This window comes from Aquarana catesbeiana, linkage group LG01 (assembly GCF_042186555.1).
Source record: "Aquarana catesbeiana isolate 2022-GZ linkage group LG01, ASM4218655v1, whole genome shotgun sequence".
Classification (NCBI taxonomy): Eukaryota; Metazoa; Chordata; class Amphibia; order Anura; family Ranidae; genus Aquarana; species Aquarana catesbeiana.
In genome coordinates, this window is record NC_133324.1 from 366727260 (window position 1) to 366750063 (window position 22804).

General features: G+C 39.6%; 1 protein-coding gene across 1 annotated transcript in view; it reads left to right on the plus strand.

The window, feature by feature from the left end:
- Nucleotides 1–18044, plus strand: part of SLC35D2 (solute carrier family 35 member D2) — a 184851-nt gene extending 166807 nt beyond the window's left edge. The window contains exon 12 of the mRNA XM_073633125.1: nt 11518–18044. Coding sequence (XP_073489226.1) covers nt 11518–11602 — 85 coding nt within the window. The 3' untranslated portion in view covers nt 11603–18044. The remainder of the gene's footprint in view (nt 1–11517) is intronic.
- Nucleotides 18045–22804: the final 4760 nt, after the last annotated feature.

The following is a 22804-nucleotide window of genomic DNA, read 5'->3' on the forward strand; positions in this document are numbered from 1 at the left end:
AGTAGTATACCCCACAGGGTAAATAAAATTAAGTGATCAGTGTTTATAAATGAGTAATCAAATATGAGATATAGTAAAAATATAAACGCATCAAAGTGCATATGTGCTAATGACAATAATAAACAAATGCATAAATACAAAATGCAAATAAGTTCCAAAAAAGTGCTTGGTGCCAAAACAAATAAAAAAAAAATCCAGAAAAGTGCTTAGTGCCACACAGTTCATGTGAAAAACAATCCTTAATGGAATTAGATCATATAGTAAACTGTAAAGTCCTGCAAATAAACAATGAAGATGCTTATAAGTGATGTCCACTAGCGATGTAATAAAACATGCTCATCAATTCTTAGTGCTGCAGGCCATGCGAGTGCAATTCGGTGACCCCCAAGGTAATATGCTCACCTCAGAGCGTGACTTAGTCGCTAAACATAGTCAAATCATACTTTTGAACCACCCCAGGGCTCTATGCAGATCACAGGATCCCAGGTTCCGTGGCAGTATAAACAGATGGATGAGAAGCAAAAAACGATATAGTGAATTATCGTTTAAAAATGTATTCAGAAAACAAAAGCACTCCCCCAAATGGGGTACTCACAATCGTTAGGTGCGTCAGTGCACCGCCCTATACAAAGCACACGGCTACTGTAACAGTGAGGGTATGGTGTGCGTCTCATCAAACGGCAGATCCGCTGCCTCTCGATCCGTCCTGGCCCCTCCCCTACGCGTGTTCGACACAGGGATCATGTGTCTTCATCAGGGGGATTCTAATTGGACGGCCAATCTGTCATTTAAATACAGTGCACGCGGCCATTTTTCCGTGGTCCGCGGACACTCTAGTCATGGGCTACATGTTATATTATATATATATATATATATATATATATATATTATACACCATACCAACTACTATTCAATGTAACACATAGACCTAAATGTACAATATATATATATAAATATATAAATATTATATATATAAATATATATATATAAAATAAAATAAAATAAGTGCCAAACATAGATTAATGGCAACAATAAACATAAAAAATCATCGCTATTCTCTGCTTAGAAACGACATTCAATCCTCAATATTGTACCATATATGGGGAGATGAAAATTGCTCAATCTTTAATCATTAAAGTAAATAAAAAATATTAATAATAAATAAAAATATGTATGTACCTTTTATGAATCTAAAATAATACTGACTAAACAACCCATAGAGAATAACATGAATAAATTATACACATAAAAAATACACATGCATATACAAATATATGCATATATATTAAAATATAATCATTGGACAGTTTTATACGCAGAGCCATCTAACATGCAAAGGAATGTGCATGGATGGTATAAAAATGTTGGTCCTGAATAGAAATAAAATGAAAATAATGTAAAAGTATACAACCACTTTAACATATGTGTTATCATAATATAACATAAAATATAATGGAACATCCCTAGAAATATCCACCAAGATTCAGCTTACTTATTGCTCTGGTGTAATTTGAGCTACTCCAGTGACGCTTGGGTGCCTCAATACCCCAAAATTGCATCCCTATCGTGCTCTGATTATGAACATTCTTGAAGTGTATGGATAGATAATGCTTATCAAATCCCTTCTGTATGTTTCTAACATGTTCTTCCATATGGTCTTTGAGAGCTCTTATAGTGCGGTCTACATAGAATAAATTGCAGAGGCATTTAACCACATATACAACCCCTACAGTGTCACACGAGATAAAGTCCCTGACACTATACATCTGATCGGTTAGAGGGTTACAGAATTCCTTTACTTTCCTCATATTAGTTGGAACTCTTATGCAACCGTAACATCTACCACATCCATGGAAGCCCTTTAAATCCCAAAACATCTTGGGTTTCGGAGGGGGTGGTTCTACAACATTGTCCACCAGCCTATCCCGTAGACCTGGTGCTCGTTTGTAAACAATCTTTGGTTTTTCCGATAGACAACCTTTAATGTGGCTATCTTGTCTCAACACATTCCAGTATTTTTGTATAATCCTTTCCACCTCTTTGTAGATTATAATCTAATACTATGCACGTACCCATATCGTCATTGGTTTCTCTGGTTATAACTTTTTCTTTCAGTAGATCTTCTCTGTTCAAACTCCTGACCTTGGTTCTTTCTTTTTCAAGGAATTCCTTATGATATCCTTTATTCACAAACATCCTACTTAACATGTCAGACTGAGTTTCAAAGTCTTCATTCAGTTTGCCGTTTTCCCGCATTCTTATAAATTGACCTTGGGATATATTATCCAGCCATGGCTTAAAATGGCAACTTGTAGTGGGGATGTACGAGTTGCAGTCAGTTGCCTTAAAAAAAAGTTTTGGTTAGAATGCCTTGTGTGGTGTTACAAATTTCAAAGTCCAGGAAATGTATTTTGTCTTTACTGATGTCCCAAGTTAAGGAGATGTTTCGATCATTGTTATTCATAGACTCCAATAATTCCGTCAAGGATTCCATATTGCCCTTCCAAATGATTAATAGGTCGTCTATGAATCTCCTATATAACATAATACCTGTATGATTCTCACCTAGAACACCTTCTGCCTCCCATTTGGCCATAAAAAGGTTCGCTACACTCAGGGCAAATTTGGCGCCCATAGCTACTCCTTTGATTTGCAAATAAAATTTGTTGTACCAAAAAAAGTTATGCTGTAAACAAAATTCTAAACATTCTAAAAGCAATGTACATCGATTTTCTTTTATCCTATTGTCGCCATTTTCTAAGGCCCACTTAACAGCATCCATGGCCCCCTTGTGGTCAATGTTAGTGTAAAAAGAAGCCACATCTCCTGTGGCCATAATTATGTTATCATTCATTGTGCATTCCTCTAATAATTGTAACGTGTGCTTGGTATCTCTAAGAAAAGCCTGAGTATTTCTCACCAAGGGTTGTAGATGAAGATCAATGTATTCTCCCAACCTGGACGTAAATGACTCAATCCCACTTACTATTGGCTTCCGGGGGGATTACTACTGTTCTTGTGGATTTTTGGAAAATAATAAATTACTGGAATTTTGCTGACCGTGGGAAACAATCTATTTATCTTCATGTTTATTATCAACGCCATACCGTACAACTGACTCTAATTCGTCTTTAACAAGCTTGGAGGGGTTAACTTAAAGAGGTCCACATGTTTGTTGTTAGCTATATGGGGATTGAATACCGAATTATTCCTTAAACTAGGGAAACTATTCTCCATAGCTGTTCTTTCAATTGGGTTAAGGGCATAGTACTTAATATTTAATTTTCTAATAAATATCTGTACTCCTATTTATGTTTCAAATTTATTAAGTCCCCTTTTGGGTGCAAACTTTATACCCTTGTCCAGGGTTAATATTTCTTCCTTTGATAGCTCAATGCCGCTTAGGTTGTAGATACCATCTCCTAATCTTCCCGTCTTCTTTTATTGTTGTAACCTTCGTCCAGTTCTTCCTCCCCTTTTTCTAGACTTCTTATTTCCCGGGTGGACTCCACCTGGTTCTTCTCTAAAAAAGGACCATCCTGATGTTGATCTGTGATATTTTGCAAGGGTTGATAGCTGTTATGGATGGGTACCTCATACTGATCTTGTGGTGGTCTGTCGTATCTTACTCGTTGAGTACTCGTTGAAACATCTCCTTAACTTGGGACATCAGTAAAGACAAAATACATTTCCTTGACTTGGAAATATGTAACACCACACAAGGCATTGTAACCAAAACTTTTTTTAAGGCAACTGACCGCAACTCGTACATCCCAACTACGAGTTGCCATTTTAGGCCATGGCTGGATAACATACCCCGAGGTCAATTTATAAGAATGCGGAAAAACTGCACACTGGATGAAGACTTTGAATTTCAGTCTGACATGTTAAGTAGAATGTTTGTGAGTAAAGGATATCATAAGCATAGGTGTGCGCAGCCTATTGCATTAGGGTGTGCACCCCAAATCTCAAACACACAAGAACGCCACCTGCTGTCACAGAAAGGAGGCTCTGGTGGTGGGAGACAGTTGATGGGAGACAGTGAGCATATTATGTTACACCCTAAATATGGATGTAACGTGTTCCTAGTGTTGAACCTAGCCTTTAATATAATGAGAGCATTTACACTGGTCACTGGCACCCTCAACCACCCACCTGGTGCTGTCCCTGGATAATGCTAATGCGCATGGGGTGATTAGGGTGTGCCCAGGCACACCTGGCACACCCTGTGCGCACGCCTATGATCATAAGGAATTCCTTGAAAATGAAAGAACCAAGGTCAGGAGTTTGAACAGAGAAGATCTACTGAAAGAAAAAGTTATAACCAGAGAAACCAATGGCGATATGGGTACGTGCATAGTATTAGATTATAGTCTACAAAGTAAAGAGGTGGAAAGGATTATACAAAAATACTGGAATGTGTTGAGACAAGATATCTACCTTAAGCCCCAGTTCACACAGGGGCGGCACGACTTGCAGGTCGCCTCACCAAGGTGACCTGCACACGACTTCCACAGCATCTTGCAAAACGACTTCTGTATAGAAGTCTATGCAAGTCGCCTGAAGTCGCCCCAGAAATGCTACAGGAACCTTTTTCTAAGTCAGAGCAACTTGCGTTGCTCCTATTAGAATGGTTCTGTAGTACAGAACGGGAGGTGACTTGTCAGGCAGCTAGGTCGCCTGACAAGTCGCCCCTGTGTGAACCGGCACTAAAGGTTGTGTATCGGAAAAACCAAAGATTGTTTACAAACGAGCACCCAGTCTATGGGATAGGCTGGTGCACAATGTTGTAGAACCACCCCCTCCAAAACCCAAGATGTTTTGGGATTTAAAGGGCTTCCATGGATGTGGTAGATGTTACAGTTGCATAATGCCCTGTACACACGGTCGGATTTTCCGACGGAAAAAGTGCGATCGGATTGTGTTGTCGGAAATTCCGATCGTGTGTGGGCTCCATCTGACTATTTCCGTCGGAATTTCCAACACACAAAGTTTGAAAGCAGGCTATAAAATTTTCTGACAACAAAATCCGATTGGTTAAATTCCGATCGTGTGTACACAAATCTGACGCACAAAGTGCCACGCATGCTCAGAATTAAGAGACGAAAGCTATTGGCTACTGCCCTGTTTATAGTCCCAACGTACATGTTTTATGTCACCGCGTTCAGAACGATCGGATTTTCCGACAATTTTGTGCGACCGTGTGTATGCAAGACAAGTTTGAGCCAACATATGTCCGAAAAAATCCACGGATTTTGTTGTCGGAATGTCCAATCAATGTCCGATCGTGTGTACAGGGCATAAGAGTTCCACCTAATATGAGGAAAGTAAAGGAATTCTGTAACCCTCTAACCGATCAGATGTATAGTGTTGGGGACTTTATCTCATGTGACACTGTAGGGATTGTATATGTGGTTAAATGCCCCTGCAATTTATTCTATGTAAGCCGCACTATAAGAGCTATCAAAGACCGTATGGAAGAACATGTTAGAAACATACAGAAGGGATTTGATAAGCATTATCTATCCATACAATTCAAGAATGTTCATAATCAGAGCACGATAGGGATGCAATTTTGGAGTATTGAGGCACCCAAGCGTCACTGGAGGGGCTCAAATTACACCAGAGAAATAAGTAAGCTGAATCTTGGTGGATATTTCTAGGGATGTTCCATTATATTTTATATTATGATAATGCATATGTTAAAGTGGTCGTATACTTTAACATTATTTTCATTTTATTTCTATTCAGGACCAACATTTTTATGCCATCCATGCACATTCCTTTGCACGTTAGATGGTTCTGCGTATAAAACTGTCCAATGATTATATTTTAATATATATGCATCTATTTGTATATGCATGTGTATTAATTTATTCGTGTTATTCTCTATGGGTTGTTTAGTCAGTATTATTTTAGATTCATAAAGGTACATACATATTTTTATTTATTATTAATATTTTTTATTTACTTTAATGATTAAAGATTGAGCAATTTTCATCTTCCCATATATAGTACGATATTGAGGATTGAATGTCGTTTCTATGCAGAGAATAGCGATGATTTTTTATGTATATTGTTGCCATTAATCTATGTTTGGCACTTATTTTATTTCCATTTTGATTATATATATATATATTGTATATTGAGGTCTATGTGTTACATTGAATAGTAGTTGGTATGGTGTGCTGTCCGTTGACCTCCAACCTGGACAAGCATTGCATCTATATAGTTTATACTTTTAATTTTAATTATCTATGTTTTGCAGCGTTTGTTGTTTTAAATATTATTGGAGATTTGGACCTACCACATGGTTTTAATGAGCGATATATATGTGATTGGCTGGTTAACAGCTGTCCCTGTATACTAATTAGCTTGAAGCGCTTTAATATAACATGTAGCCCATGACTAGAGTGTCCGCGGACCACGGCAAAATGGCCGCGGGCACTGTATTTAAATGACAGATTGGCCGTCCAATTAGAATCCCCCTGATGAAGACACATGGTCCCTGTGTTGAACACGCGTAGGGGAGGGGCCAGGACAGAGCGAGAGGCAGCGGATCTGCCGTTTGATGAGACGCACACCATACCCTCACTGTTACAGTAGCTGTATGCTTTGTATAGAGCCGTGCACTGACACACCTAACGATTGTGAGTACCCCATTTGGGGGAGTGCTTTTATTTTATGAATAAATTTTTAAACGATAATACACTATATGGTTTTTTTCTTCTCATCCATCTGTTTATACTGCCATGGAACCTGGGATCCTGTGATCTGCATAGAGCCCTGGGGTGGTTCAAAAGCGTGATTTGACTTTGTTTAGCGACTAAGTCACACGCTCTGAGGTGAGCATATTACCTTGGGGGTCACCGGATTGCACTATCGCATGGCCTGCGGCACTAAGAATTAATGAGTATGTTTTATTACATCACTAGTGGACATCACTCATAAGCATCTTCCTTGTTTATTTGCAGGACTTTACAGTTTACTATATAATCTAATTCCATTAAGGATTGTTTTTCACATGAACTGTGTGGCACTAAGCACTTTTCTGGATTTTTTTTTTAAACCACCAAGCACTTTTTTGGAACTTATTTGTATTTTGTATTTATGCACTTGTATATTATTGTCATTAGATATACTTATTAGCACATATGCACTTTGATGTGTTTATATTTTTACTATATCTCATATTTGATTACTCATTTATAAACACTGATCACTTCAAATTTTATTTACCCTGTGGGGGTATATTACTTATATATATATCTATGGTTACATGCGTTTATATACGTGGAGCAAGTTTGGCATGTTATAATATCAAGTAGCACATTTAGCATACCCTAGCGCAGAGTAATTTTCTTTTTGTATGTCTAATTTTCTTTGTTTTCTTTTTTAATGCACAATAAAACAAATGTGGAGAATAATACTTGGCTATGTGTTTTACTTCAAATGACAGTTTGGGAGTAGGTAGTTACATCTTAAAAAATACAATATAAAATTAACAAGGGACACCAAGATAGTTGTATCTTTGATCTTAAAAACTATGGGATAATGGTGTTGTGGTAACTTGCACCAAAAAAAAAAAAAAACATAATAATATTATTCTTGATATCACTAGAAAAAAAAGCCTTTGAAAATTAGTTTGCCATAACTCCATCAGCATCACCAGCAAAGCAGCTTCATTATTATCCCATTAAAGAAGAAGAGAATTGTGCGCTGCATTTGGAAATTTCATAATTTGCAGCATCACAAATGTTAATTCTCCATTATGAAAGCTAGTTTACAAGATCGACTGCTTCCGAGCATGCGTGTTTGTACTTTGGACTTTTGTCTGACAGACTTGTGTACACACAATCGTAAAATCTGACAACAGACTGTTGTCCGCAGGAAATTTTTAAGCCTGCCATCCAACATTTGTCCTTGAAAAATTCGACAAAAATTGTCCGATGAAGCGTACAAACGGTCGGATTTTAGGCCAACAGTCTGTCATCACACAATTCCCCGCGGAAAATCCGATCGTGTGTACGAGGCTTCTCTCTCTTTTGTCAGCACATATTTCTGTGAGACTAGAGCTGAGAATACATTATAACCCTGCAGTAAATGAGCCCTGTTTGCAGGGCTTTTTTCTAGTGGAACGGACTGGAGATGTCAGGGGTCCTGATATCTCACTAAAGCCCCCCCCCAACATGGTTGATAATAAAAAAAAAGGAAAAATTGTAATAAATAAATATTTAAAAGTAAAATTGTAAAAATAATTTTTAAAAACACAGTGCCCCCCCCCCCCCCCCCAAAAAAGAAAGCATTGTAAAAATAAAAACAAAAAATATATAAATACAAAATTTAAATAAAAAAGTACTGACACAGTCCACACCTCATCAGTGCCACCTATCAGTCCCCATCAGTGCTACTGTCACGTGACATTAAAAAAGTATCGTAATGGGTATCGGCGAGTACTTGAAAAAAAGTATTGGTACTTGTACTTGGTCTTAAAAAATGGTATCGGTGCAACCCAGCCACGGTGGCCAACAGTACTTGTAATTCATTCATTCACAGAACTCTGTAGATGAATGACATGGCCGTATGGGCGGAGCACTGCTCGTTTTTAAATTGTGACAGCATGTGCGGGGAGAGGATCCTTGCCTGCTGTCTTGGGAGAGGAGGATTGGGGGGAGAGGAGGCAGGAGCTGAAACATGTTACATGAAGGGACTTTCCTCTAAGCCACTTCACCTGTGCAGGTAACCTGGGGCAGCCACAGTTTGGGTTCAGTTAGGAACGGAATGTTATTACATGTTATACATGTTGCCAAGTTTACAGTAAACTTCGATTCAATTGCTCATAGCCTGGTCTGAAGTTATTCAAAGGGGTGCATGTGCATTTTAGGCATACTACTAAAGAACTTGGGTCTGCAACCACAATAAGGGGTATGTGTAAAATCACTACAGCGAAGGTTCATAAGTATCAGCAACCTGGTAGGCGACAGGTTCTCCAGTAGCGAGTGGGTAGGTGCTTGGACTCCCTCGCTAGCTGTCCGTCTCTGGACAGGAGGACTGTTCTAGGAGGTGGGTACGGAGAGGAGATGGGTATACTCTTGTTTTCTGCAGTAATAGTTGAAGGATAAAGATCTGGCAGTTCATAATGAGCAAGCACCAATGAAATAAAGTACCGCAACAGCTTAGTTAAAGCAGAGCTCTACCCAAAAGGGGAAGCTCTGCTTGCTTGCACCCCCCCTCCACTGACACATTTGGCACTTTTTTTTTTGGGGGAGGGGGTTTGACAGGTACCTGCTCCCACTTCTGGGTAAGATTGCAGATCGGCAATCAACAACTTTTCCAGCCCTCCTCCTCCCCCCTGTTGCCTTCTGGAACACACACAGGTCCCAGAAGACAGCTGGACCATTCAGAAAGCTCAGCATGACTCCTGAAGGCTTCACTGCCGCTTTCCCTTACTTACAATGCGGCGCCTACACCCAAAGCCGATTGACAAATTGGCTCGGGGTGCCAACATTGCGGGATTCTGGACAGGTAGGTGTCCTTATATTAAGTCAGCAGCTACAGTATTTGTAGCTGCTGACTTTTATTTTATTTTTTTTTACAGACTGGAGCTCCTCTTTAAAGTGTAAACCCTAACAATGAACTTATTTTCTTTCTTTTGGTCTGTTAAATATACCATTGAGTTTATTTAATTATATCTGTTTTAGGTACACAAAATATCAGATGATCCTCCTCTCAAAAATCCAGCTCTATCCTGTGCACTCTGCAGTATTATCCCAAGTAGTCTTACTAAACCTGGATAGGTTACCTCCATGAGCTACAGAACATCTTCCCCTATGTTATTTGAATGAGAAGAGGGAAGTTGTTCTCTAGTCCTAATACAACTCTTATCCTAGAGTGACATTGCTGCTTTTGCATCATTACAGTACAGTGAAAGCGCTTTTTTACTCTAGGGCAGGAAGTGTGCTACTGGCAGGATCATCAGGTGAATATAATGGGAAGGTGCAGCTGCCACATCTAGGGACTGGTAAGCCACAATGTATTACATTTTTGTTCCCAGTTGAAGCCTTCTAAGTGTTTTTAATTATGAAGATCCACAGAAGATTACTTTTTTCAGTCTTTTCTGGAGCTATTCTTTAAATCCACAGGCATAGTAATATGACCATGGGGTGGGACTCTCTATTTCCATTATTTTGAGCCCATAGTTGGGAATACTAACCATTGTCTGGAAACAAGTTGTCCTGTATTTTAACAGCTTTTAGAAAAAAAATTGGCTCATGATCATCATATTTATTTTCTTTTTATACTACATAAGAAAAATATTACAAGAACTGAGAACACTCTTTAAATCTTATGATTGCTGCTTTGAATTGTCACTTTGAGTTATCCGAAATCATAGTACAAAAGGAATGCATGTTAAGTAGAATTGTACGAGACGCAACATTTTTACAGAATTAATAATTTTGAGCTTTTACATTTTATAACATTTATAATATTTGATGACATTTAATACTAACAACAAACATGTGCACAACCGACTAACAAATCCATCCAATTTAAAAGCAAAAAATGCCCCTAAAGTGTAACATTCATACAGATAAGTATTCTCTGCACTCATCAATATGTCAGCTTTCCAATTCTTAGAGGTTTAGGGCACATTGTATAAAAAATATCCACCATGCTGTAAGAAACTTACTTGAAGAAAGAAATTGTAAGGGGTGTGCCCGGTATTCAACTGGCCACACACATTACAATTTAATTGTCCAATCACTGCTTGATCTCCGTTATATTTACCAACTAATTTGGCTTTAAAGTTGAATTCCAGGAATTCAGCTCCTTTGTAAAAAGTGAAGGCACACTATGAGTTATATCCAAGGAGATGCATGACATCTCCTAGGCTTATCTCTAATATTTACATCTGACAGTTTTATTGCACTTGGCTATTGATGTATTGCCGGGAGCCCAGCACCGCTTTTTTCAGGTCTAAGCATCTTCAACATTAGAGTCGGTTCAGATGCTATGCCTGTCCCTCCCCTCCTCCTGCCCAATCACAGGAGCCTTTGTATTATATGCACTCATTCACAAAATAAAAGGCTTCTCTGAATGGGTAGCAGAGGGGAGGGGCAGGCATCGCTGCTCTGTCTCCTCTCCTCTCTCACAGCCCTGAGTGTCAGTGTATGCTCCGGCAGAGCCATCAACTTGTCAGATAAAAATAATAGGAGTTCAGGAGATATCATGCACCTCCTTTGACTTAACTGATAGTGTGGCTGCACTTTTTACAAAGTGGTGGAATACCTGGAAAAGTCTACCTAAATAATCCATTCAATTTGTATGTAATCAACTAGACCCTCACACTACATAGTTGTTGGAAATGTTCTACCTTAAATTTTGACTTGACATACTCTTCATCATTGGGATAGCTGAATTAAATGTAATTTTAGAGATGGTTGCAGTCTTTAAATAAGAAATTGGGGCAACATCACAATCCATGTAAGTAATCCTATTATGTGCTTCCTGTTTCAGCATGGCAGGTGGAGTGGCATATTCTTTTGTAACCTTGTGGACAATCCCCAAAACATCACAAAGCATTCCGAAGACTACTGTTTAGGAAGAAAACAAGAGAACTGCGTCAGAAATGTGGGATCACACATACATTAGTATTTAAGAAATTTCAGACTGCAAAATATATTGCATACTAGAATCCAATATTTCAATTGAAGACATTTACAACATATTTGGCCTATGAAGATGTTTTCCACTTATTATTATTGTTTTTATGAAAGAGGAGCCAAAGCTGGAGGTCACACTGTGAAGAACCTATGGTGTTTATATGAGGTATATGCCACTTCTCATTTTCATCTGCCAAAGGATAACCTGTTACTTGTTGCTTTGTGTGATAACCAGTAATGATTAGTTTGCTTCACTGAATCTTACTCATTTTTTGACCAGGACATCAATATTAGTATTCTGAGTGAAGTCTGAAATGGAACTGCTTAAGCTACTTGGTGCTAAGAAGGGCCTTGTTACACATTTTCTTCCACATGAACTTTTCCTAAACATGAAATCTCTTTGGTCTCTAGTAGACCATCCAGAGCATCACAAATGAACCTTTCTTTTCCAATGAGGAAATGCTCAACAGAACATTGCTGAACTTCTATAAGTGTTCCTGAAGTCATTTTATATTTTCTGACTGAGAATCTGGAGGTCTTTTTCAGACTTACAAGATATAATGAAGCATCTTTTCTGTGAATCCAAGAGGCATTACCTACAAACTTATTTGTAATGAATAAATGTTTACTAGAACATGTAACAGTGGTATAGCACTTTACATTCCCTGAATGGTACAAAGGAAATACATTTCTTATGCAACAAATTTTATAACGGATTACTACCAAGGTACACATTGATTAGGGTTAGGAATAGCAATAGTTGGAGTGTTTCTTTAAAACCCTGGCTCAGGGATTCTACTTTGAAGACTATCCTGTTGTGGAAAGAATTACACAAAACAGAATGTTTTTAATAATTCAATACTACTATCCTTATTAGGATCTGTAGCATTACAGAATATACTCCTGGATACTAAAACAAACATTTCATCACTCTTTGTTGTCAATGAATCAGACCCACCTGTTTTAAATTTTAGCGTTGTCATTTTTGTCATGTAATGAAGCCACAATTTTATTTATCTCCACTAAAGTTGTCATCTCTAGATCATAGCAATCGATGACAGCACTGGTATGCAAACAAGCAATTTTTTTCTCTCCTGGGTGCCCAGGCTCATCATATTGGATGCAAGAATGGAGAGCAGTGGGATATCAGCAAACTCCTCCTGAGTAGTATGAACCCAGGACTGCTCAGCTCAGAGCAATTCCAGGTTCACAACGGTCAAACTTGGCCACTCTAGCCAGGATAGAAGCAGATCAGCATGCTGTGAGCTCAGTCCGCTTCCTTAGAGTGCATAGGTGAGATTAGATAATAGACCCCTGATGTTTCCTTAAAGAAACCTGTCACCTGCACTAAGTTAAAAAAAAAACAAAGTTTAATAAAATAAAGTAGCCCCCCTCCCCCTCCCAAATTTAAAAGCCTTGTTTCTTTGAAGAAACATCTGAATGCAGATGTGTGCCTCAGTGTGCACACGTACAAAAAAGACAATTGTGCCACACATTCCACGGTGAGGGCAATAATACTCAAGTCATCATTCACGATTAATATGATACTAAAGGTTGTATTTCTCTTAAATAATGTTATACTTACCTGCTCTCTGCAATGGTTTTGTACAGAGCAGCCCCGATCCTCTTCTTTTTGGGTCCACTGCCGCTGGTCCTGGGTCCGCCCCTCTCCCGAGCCGTGCTTCTGTGAATGGTTATTTTTTGTCAATTCACACACAGAGTGCGGGTCGCCCCAGCCCCTTGCTCTCTCCTCATTGGCTCACTGGCTGTGATTGACTGCAGTGGGAACTAATGGCTCCTGCTGCTGTGTAACCCAATGAGAAGAAAGAGACCCAGTAAAGCTGCTGCTCTCATGCACACCGCTGAATTAAGATGGGGCTCTGGTAAGTATAAGGGGGGGCTGGGGTGGGGGATCTGCTCCCAGAAGGTTTTTTTACCTTAATGCCTATAATGCATTAAGTTAAAAAAGCCTTCTGCCTTTAGAAGCACTTTAAACTGATAAGTTGTAAAGGCTTTCAATGCATCTCCTATGAACAATTTTGGCTACTATAGTTTTTTGGCATTTTGCTGGCTCTCCTAAATTTGAGGCTTGAAATACTGGGTATCTATTTATTTGATGCAACCTAGTCTTTTATGTTTTAAAAAAAATGGGTATTCTGTTGTGTTCATATGCACTTAAAGTCTATTTAACCACTTCCCAGCCCGCGTATTGTCATATGACATCCGCAAGGTGGCTCTCTCATCCCGAGCGGGCGTCATATGATGTCCTTGGCTTTCCACCTGCATAGGGGATCACCCCCTAGTGTTAACCCCTTTCCTGCTAGTGACATTTACACAGTAATCAGTGGCTATTTATAGCACTGATCGCTGTATAAATGTCAGTGGCTTCAAAAAAGTGTCCAATCTGTCTGCTGCAATGTTGCAGTCACGATAAAAATCCCAGATCACCGCCATTACTAGTAAAAAAAAAATAAATAAATAAAATTGCCATAAATCAATAACCTATTTTGTAGACGCTATAACTTTTGCGTAAACCAATCAATATACGCTTATTGTGATTTTTTTTACCAAAAATATGTAGAAGAGTTTATATTGGCCTAAATTGAGGAAAAAAATTGTTTTTTAAAAATAAATTTGGGATATTTATTATAGCAAAAAGTAAAAAATATTGTGTTTTTTTTCAAAACTGTTGCTCTGTTTTTGTTTATAGCACAAAATATTAAAACCGCAGAGGTGATCAAATACCACAAAAAGAAAGCTCTATTTGTGGGGAAAAAAATGATAAAAATTGAATTTGGGTACAATTGTTATTCAGAATGCAGCACTGAAAGCTGAAAATTGCCTTGGGCAGGAAGGGGGTGAAAGTGCCCTGTATTGAAGTGGTTAAGTGTATTTTTTACTGAAAAAAAAAAAATTTGATAAACAGTAGCGCAATTGGTGACAGTTGCAGCTTCCAAAATTTTATTCTACAGGGTCTTTTTGAATATACCATATTTATCGGTGTATAACACACACTTTTTCCCCCTGAAAATAGGGGCAAATCACGGGTGCATGTTATACGCCGATAGTGTACCTCAGAGGGGAAGGATGGGGACGAGCCTAGCCAGAATTCACAGAGCTGTCATCTCCTGTTTACTCAGCTCTCACTCGACTCTCACGTCACACACACACAGTACCGCCTCCACCACCGGCATTGGACCAGTGTTCTGTCTATCACAGGAGCTCCTCCAATGCTAATGGCAGAGGCGGGACTGTGTGTGTGACTGCTGACTGAGAGCCGAATGAGAGCCGAGTAAACAGGAGATGATGGCTCTGTGATTTCCTGCACTGTTCAGGCTGCATTGATGAGAGATAGTAAAGCTGAAGATGGGCATTGAGGCCTAAAATGGGCATTAATCAGGTTGCATTGATGGGAGATGGACTGCAGATGGGCATTGATCAGGCTACACTGAGGCTGCAGATGGGCATTAATCAGGCTGCATTGATGGGAGATGGGGAGGCTGCAGATGGGCATTGATCAGGCTGCATTGATGGGAGATGGGGAGGCTGCAGATGGGCATTGATCAGGCTGCATTGATGGGAGATGGGGAGGCTGCAGATGGGCATTGATCAGGCTGCATTGATGGGAGATGGGGAGGCTGCAGATGGGCATTGATCAGGCTGCATTTATGGGAGATGGGGAGGCTGCAGATGGGCATTGATCAGGCTGCATTGAGGCTGCAGATGGGCATTGATCAGGCTGCATTGATGGGAGATGGGCTGCAGATGGGCATTGATCAGGCATTATTAAGGCTGCAGATTGGGATTGATCAGGCTGCATTGATGGGAGATGGGGAGGCTGCAGATGGGCATTGATCAGGCTGCACTGAGGCTGCAGATGGGCATTGATCAAGCTGCATTGATGGGAGATGGGCTGCAGATGGGCATTGATCAGGCTGCATTGATGGGAAATGGGGAGGCTGCAGATGGGCATTGATCAGACTGCATTGAGGCTGCAGATGGGCATTGATCAGGCTGCATTGATGGGAGATGGGCTGCAGATGGGCTGCAGATGGGCATTGATCAGGCTGCATTGATGGGAAATGGGGAGGCTGCAGATGGGCATTGATCAGACTGCATTGAGGCTGCAGATGGGCATTGATCAGGCTGCATTGATGGGAGATGGGCTGCAGATGGGCATTGATCAGACTGTATTGATGGGAGATGGGGATGCTGCAGATGGGCACTAATCAGGCTGCATTGATGGGCACTGACCCTTATTTTGCTTCAAAGTTGTTTATTTAAAAATATGTTCTTTTCCTGAAACTTCCCTCGTAAAATAAAGGTGCGTGTTATACGCCGATAAATATGGTATATAAAGTTTTGGGGGATTTAAGTAATCTTCAAGCCTAAAATGTGTGCACAAAAAAAAAAAAAGAATGGCTTTGGCAGGGAAAGAGTTAAACTATCTCACAGTCTGTTGTCATCTTCTGCTGCCTTGTGCTTATTTTATTTTATCCTCATGTTGTGCATAATTAGGATGGTTGTCACTATCAGTTACACTCTTCCCTGCTTTCCTGTCACATACAGGTCTGCTCTCTGCTGCTCTGCTGCACCCTCCATTTCTGTTGTTCTCTGCCCTGTTGTCAAAACCAGACCAATTTCTTCACAAATTTTCTTGCTGCCCATAGCAGTCTGAATCCTTTTTTCCATTTTTCTAACTGTCACCTCAGAGTCGGAAGCTGGGGGCTATGAGGAATTATACATTTTCATTAATAGCACCCTTTTCATTAATAGGCACCTGTGTATCTAAAACCATCTCTTCCACTTACAGTACATGTATTTTTGCAGACCAGGCCTATCAGAGCAAGCAAAAATGACCATATAGCTATTGCTTCATGACATCTATCCAAAAGAAATCTATGAAGTTCTACTTTAACTAGTCAGAGCTAAAAGCTAATCCTGTGGGGATGATAGGGCTTGGAGTTACCAAACAGCAGTTTGCTCCCTGGTACTGTATAACAATAAATAGAGGAATGTTGTTCTCCGATGATTAAGGGGATTTTGAACTATCTGTCTTTACTGTTACTAAAATAAGCCAGCATAATCTCAGATCCTAAATTTACCATCAGTCACATACCAACATTCCAAATAGCACAATATATCCCCATTCAGAAACTAGCAAGCATTTGGTATTATTTAAAATATTTCCATATCAGATATTGTACATGCTTTGGCAGTATTCTGTTGCTTTCTGAACACATTTTCCAGTGAAATATAGAATAGCCGATATTACAGTATTTCCTGTGTTATAATTTATTATTGTCATTTTTTTTTTGTACTTGTCAATCCAGCACCTGAATAGCCGGTTTCAGTTTGACCATCTCTTAATATTTGCTTTAAATGTAACAATACACCTGAAACAATGTTTCCCCATTACCTTAAATACCTTTTTATATAACCCCTCGATTGCTCCATATATACAGAATATTTGTAAATATTTTTTATTATTTTGATGTTCAGAACAAAAAAAACAAGTTTGATAAGTGTTTTAATAATTTTAGCAGGTAGATATGAAATATTGTACATAAATTCTTTTTATTTTTTCATCCAGCTCTAGGCTCCTTTTCACGTGATTATACTGTAGGTCTATTATTATATTATCTATTCTTATTTTTTTTAACAGAGAGTACATGTCTATTATAGCTGTGCTATTGAGGAAAGCCCATTGACAGCTTTGGTTAACACACAATTGCATGGCTCAGTAGACTAAAAATCTAATTGTTTGTAAAAAAAGACGCTGACTAACCACTATGAGTTGCACCTCATGTCATAGCCCTCCTGAATTAGACTTTAGGTTCTCACCCCTTCAAGCCATTAATTCATTGCTACTCAGGAAATTCTCTATATGAAAACTTATATACGTTTATCTCTAACTTGAGATACCTGGCTACATATGGTGCCTCCACAGCGTTTTTCTACACTGCTGGTTTTTCACAAACAATTAGATTTTTAGTCTACCAGCTGAGATACTATATTTATCTCCTTTTTTCATCATGTTTGACTACTACATGCAGAACCTTTCTTAGCTCCCGAAGAAGCGTTTTTAATACGCGCAACATGTCGAGCTGTTAAGAATACATCTACCCGCACCTACAATCTGACCCACAACCTGCTTACTTATATCCACAATTGGAACACCTGCTTGGGAATTTGTTCCCGACTTGTTTTTGGATGCGTCTTTGTCTCAAATGAAGTGGTGTCCTGGTTGTTTGTAGGGTAGAAAATATTAATTATATGCTAATATATATTTCTTGTTCTATGTATCTACTTATATCAATTGTTCTTATTCTTTGTAGACCATACATAAATAAAACCATTTTACCTTTTATAGTTAATATACCTGTGTGCCTTCAAAGTACATTTTTTAGTTAATAAGATTTCATCTGTACATGGTGAAGATGAGGGACCGAGGTGGTAAAGCGGTTGCAGACCAAAGGTTTTAATAAGGAGACCTGAAATACAGTTGAGATGTGCATATTAGAAGGAAGGCCTAATGCGCAAGCCACTGGGTTAATCCTGCGAAGAATATGGAAAGGCCCAATAAACTGAGGTGTGAACTTCAGAGAGGGAACACGAAGGGAACACGAAGTCGGAGGTTGCAAGATCACAGCCAGACCCTGTCCCCAACCTGGTAGGAAGGTGCAGGCAGGCGTCTGTGGTCAGCATGGAGTCTGTACCTATCATTAGCATGCCGCAATGCCTCCTGGACTTGTGCCCAAGTGGAACGAAGACCACGGAGATGCTCCTCTAATGCAGGAATACTCTACGGAACAAACGTGTCAGGGACACAAACTGACCACTCCTGTCTGAGACAATCACCTTGGGTTGCCCATGTAAGCGAAAGATCTCCAGAGCAAAACTGAAAGCCAGTTCCTTAGAAGTGGGCAACTTCTTAAGTGGAATACAATGGGACGTTTTTGAGAACTGGTCAACCACCATAAGGATTACTCTGTTGCCCTGGGAGTTGGGTAACTCCACAATGAAATCCATAGAAGGGTGGGTCCAGGGCCTCTCTCCATTGGGTATGGGTTGTAGGAGGCCCACTGGAAGGTGTCGTGGAGTCTTACTCTGAGCACACACAGAACAGGCAGCTATGAAGGCGGTTACATCAGCACGTAGACTAGGCCACCAGAATTGTTAGGAAATGGCCCAAAAGAGTTGATTCTTCCCAGGGTGGCCAGCAGCCTTGGGAGACTGGCAAGTTTGGAGCACGGCAGTACGGAGACTCTCTGGAACAAAGCAGCGGTCACAAGGTTTCTCAGGAGGAGCATGAACCTGAGCGGCAAGAATTTTGTCACCCAAAGGAAAAGTGACTGGTGCGAACCATAGCCAGAATACAATCAGGAGGAATCACAGGAACCGACTCTATCTTGGAAGTGGAGGAAAATTGTCATGACAAAGCATCAGCCCTTACATTATTAGTACCGGGTAAGAATGAAACGGTGTCATTGAAACTAGACAAGAAAAGAGCCCATCGCCCTTCTGGGAGAGAGGCGTATAGCCTCAGACAAGAATGTGGGATTCTTATGGTCAGTAAGAATGAGAACCGGCACAGTGGTACCTTCAAGGAGATGTCTCCATTCTTTCAGGGCTCAAATGATCGCTAACAGCTCTCTGTCTCCAATCTCGTAATTGCACGCCGCAGGTGACAAAATCTTGGAAAAGTAGCAACAAGGATGCATAGTGCTCTCAGAGGTAGGATGTTGAGACAGAAGGGCACCAACTCCAGTCTCAGAAGCATCAACCTCAAGGATAAAAGGTAACGTAGGATCAGGATGTGTCAACACAGGAGCAGATACAAAGGCAGCCTTGAGACTCTCAAAGGCCTTAATGGACTCCGGAAACCAATTCCGTGGGAAATGCCTGGGGCAGCATCTAAAAGTATATCTCAACCTGGTTGAGAAACCCTCTGCATTGGACTGGATCGCCCCCAAATCGCTGGAGAAGTGAAGCAGAACCAGACATACCTCTTATAAAGGTAATACTCGAGGCGGGTGCCTGCAGCAGGAACGGCCTGAAACACAGGTTGTACCGGAGGAGCCACAGTGGGAGATTCCAGATGAGCCGCGAGACTCAGGAGCGTTTGTAACGCCATGGCAAACTGATCCATGCGGTGATCCTGCTCATCCAATCTGGAAAAAATATTACCAACAAGTGGATTGACTACATCTTCTGAATTCATGGCCTTCGCAAAAAAGGCCATGAATTCAGTAGCTGGCAATTAGCCAACAGCTGAGCGGCCAGTTTTGAGAAGGAAGGGCTGAGCCCAGCCCTGACAGCTGTTCATGAATGGAAATACATTGTTATCATGTAATCATTATGACCAATCATATTGATCACTTGATACTAGGTACCTGATTACCAGTAATTGTCGTGTACACTGCTCTGTGCATGCTACAAACCCCATAGTCTATAGTCCATCTCAGGGGCAAGCAATGAAGGGTGTCTACGTTCTTACTTACAGTGGAACCATGGAGAACGAACATAACCACCATCTAACAGAAAGTCAGATCACAACAGCAAAAAAAGGAAAATTTGGAGGAGGCTGAGAGCAATAGAAGAGACGTCTATATATATATATATATATATATATATATATATATATATATATATATATATATATATATATATATATATATATATATATATATATAATACTTGTAGGTATATAATTCTATGCTCTACCACTTAAAATAAGATATAGGAAGCAACTGCTCACAACACAATATGTCCCTACATCTAAAATTCAATTGTTTACAAATTTGAAGTGTCGCTATGCTTCAAGACTAAAAGAAAGATAAAACTGCATAAAGAATTATAAACAGTAATATTACATGTAAACACAAAATATCTGTATCGTTGAAGCGGGTATATATATATGAATGAAGTGGTTAATAATCTAAGCAACCAGCACAAAAAGTTTCTGGAAAACCAAACATAGATAGCAATACAAATGGATCGCCTTATATTAAATGAAGACACTGAGTGAATACTGTGTTAATTGAATATGAATATAAAGTCCATGTATCAAAGATTCCAAACAATTCCTGTGATCCAAAACAATAGCTGTTGCAATGAGGACCACCACCGATAGGGAGGACACACAGTGACCCTTATCCTAAGCATTGGACCACCCAGATAAAGTAGTTGAAACAGCTTTATTTACAATATGGGCATGAAGCTCCTCCAAATCCACCATGAATGAAATCAACAACTAGAGTCTCCTTCCCAGATGTTAATCGAGTCTGCTCACAGACGACGGGTCCTCTGCTGTTCACAAGAAACTTCCCGTCACTCTGAGAAGAATGGAAAACACAGCTTTGTTTTCCACTCTTCTCAAAGTGACGGGAAGTTTCTTGTGAAGAGCAGAGGAGCCGCCGAGCCAGCGCGTGTGAGCAGACACGATTAACATCTGGGAAGGAGACTCTACTTGTTGTTCTCAGTCACGATGGATTTGGAGGAGCTTCATGGCCATATTGTAAATAAAGCTGTTTTGACTACTTTATCTGGGTAGTCCAACGCTTAGGGTAAGGGTCAGTGTGTGTCAGTGGTGGTCCTCATTGCAACACCTATTGTTTTGGATCATAGGAATCGTTTGGAATCTTTGATACATGGACTTTATATTCATATTCAAGTAACACACTATTCACTTGGTGTCTTCATTTAATATAAGCACTCCATTTTTATTGCTAGTAATATTACATGTGTCTGATCTCTCAAGGTAGATATTCGAATAACGTGAATACTAATAATCAATTATCTACTGAGTTTGTACTCAAAGTGCCAGTGTTGCAACAAACTTATCATCAAGGTGTGCAAAATAGCACAAATAAAAATAATATTCTTCTGTCTTATCACAATCCAACATTAAAATAATACCCCTATTGAGTAAAGAAAAAGAAAAAGAAACCCTCTAGGTCGGCCTTTGGAGGCAGAATGGAACAACAATATGATTTTTATAAAAAAGTAAAATTTTATTAAACATGGACATATAAACATTCGGTATAAAATTGTAAAAAAAGTTATTGTCCACTAGCGGCCACGTAATGGCCAGAAAAGGATGACATTCCCAGGGGAAGATACACAGGCACACAATACAGGTGCTGCCCCCTATGGGTTTATGCAGTTGGAGCTGTGAAATGGATGATCTCCATGCAACTGTAATGCTTTAAAAAGGCTGTAATCACTGTCTGGAATGCATGTGACTATTGATGTCAGTGCAGCCAATACATGATTCATTCTTGAAGACAAGTGTACTATACAAGTTCTCATTTGCCCCTAGAGGCTGAACCATTTTTGGTATATATTTCAAATTTGGACCCTGCTTCTGGTTATCTTGGTGCTGCAGTGCCCATCCAGGGAAGGTCCTGTGCAGGCAGTGGCATACGTCCGGATCAGTGAGATTTGTTCCTATACCCCCCCAATGTGTGTCCTGAAGAAGCGATCCAGCGAAACATGTTGACGCATAGGGGCTCACGCATGTTCTGATGTCATACTGTTGAAACGTCATTTTTCTCTCGTTGGGTATATGTAACGTCCTCCTTTTCTGGCCATTACGTGGTCGCAAGTGGACAATACCTTTTTTACAATGTTATACTGTATATGTTTATTTGTCCATGTTTAATAAAATTTAACTTTTTATAAAAATCATATTGTTCTTCCAGTCTGCCTCAAAAGTCCAACCTAGAGGGTTTATTTTTCTTTTTCCAATCAGTTTTACGGATGTGGCATGAGCGATTAACTTTACCTACTGGGTATTGTAGCCAAAAACACCAGTGCTGCAAATAATACAAAATTGTGCACATAAGCTAAAATAGATTAAACATTAATCAATGCAGTGATAAAGTGAAAAAAACAATCCCATTTAATTACTTGATTTTCATATAATAGTGTCTAAGAAAGAACAAAATCAGTGTGTCTGGTGATATCTGTTGTGCAAATGTCATTAGATTCCTCAGTGATGTGATCACTCTCCCTTGCAGCTCAATTCACACTATGGGGGTTATTTAGGAAAGGCAAATCCACTTTGCACTGTAAGTGCACTTGGAAGTGCACTGAAAGTGCATATGTAAGTGCAGGCGCTGTAGATCTGAGGGGAA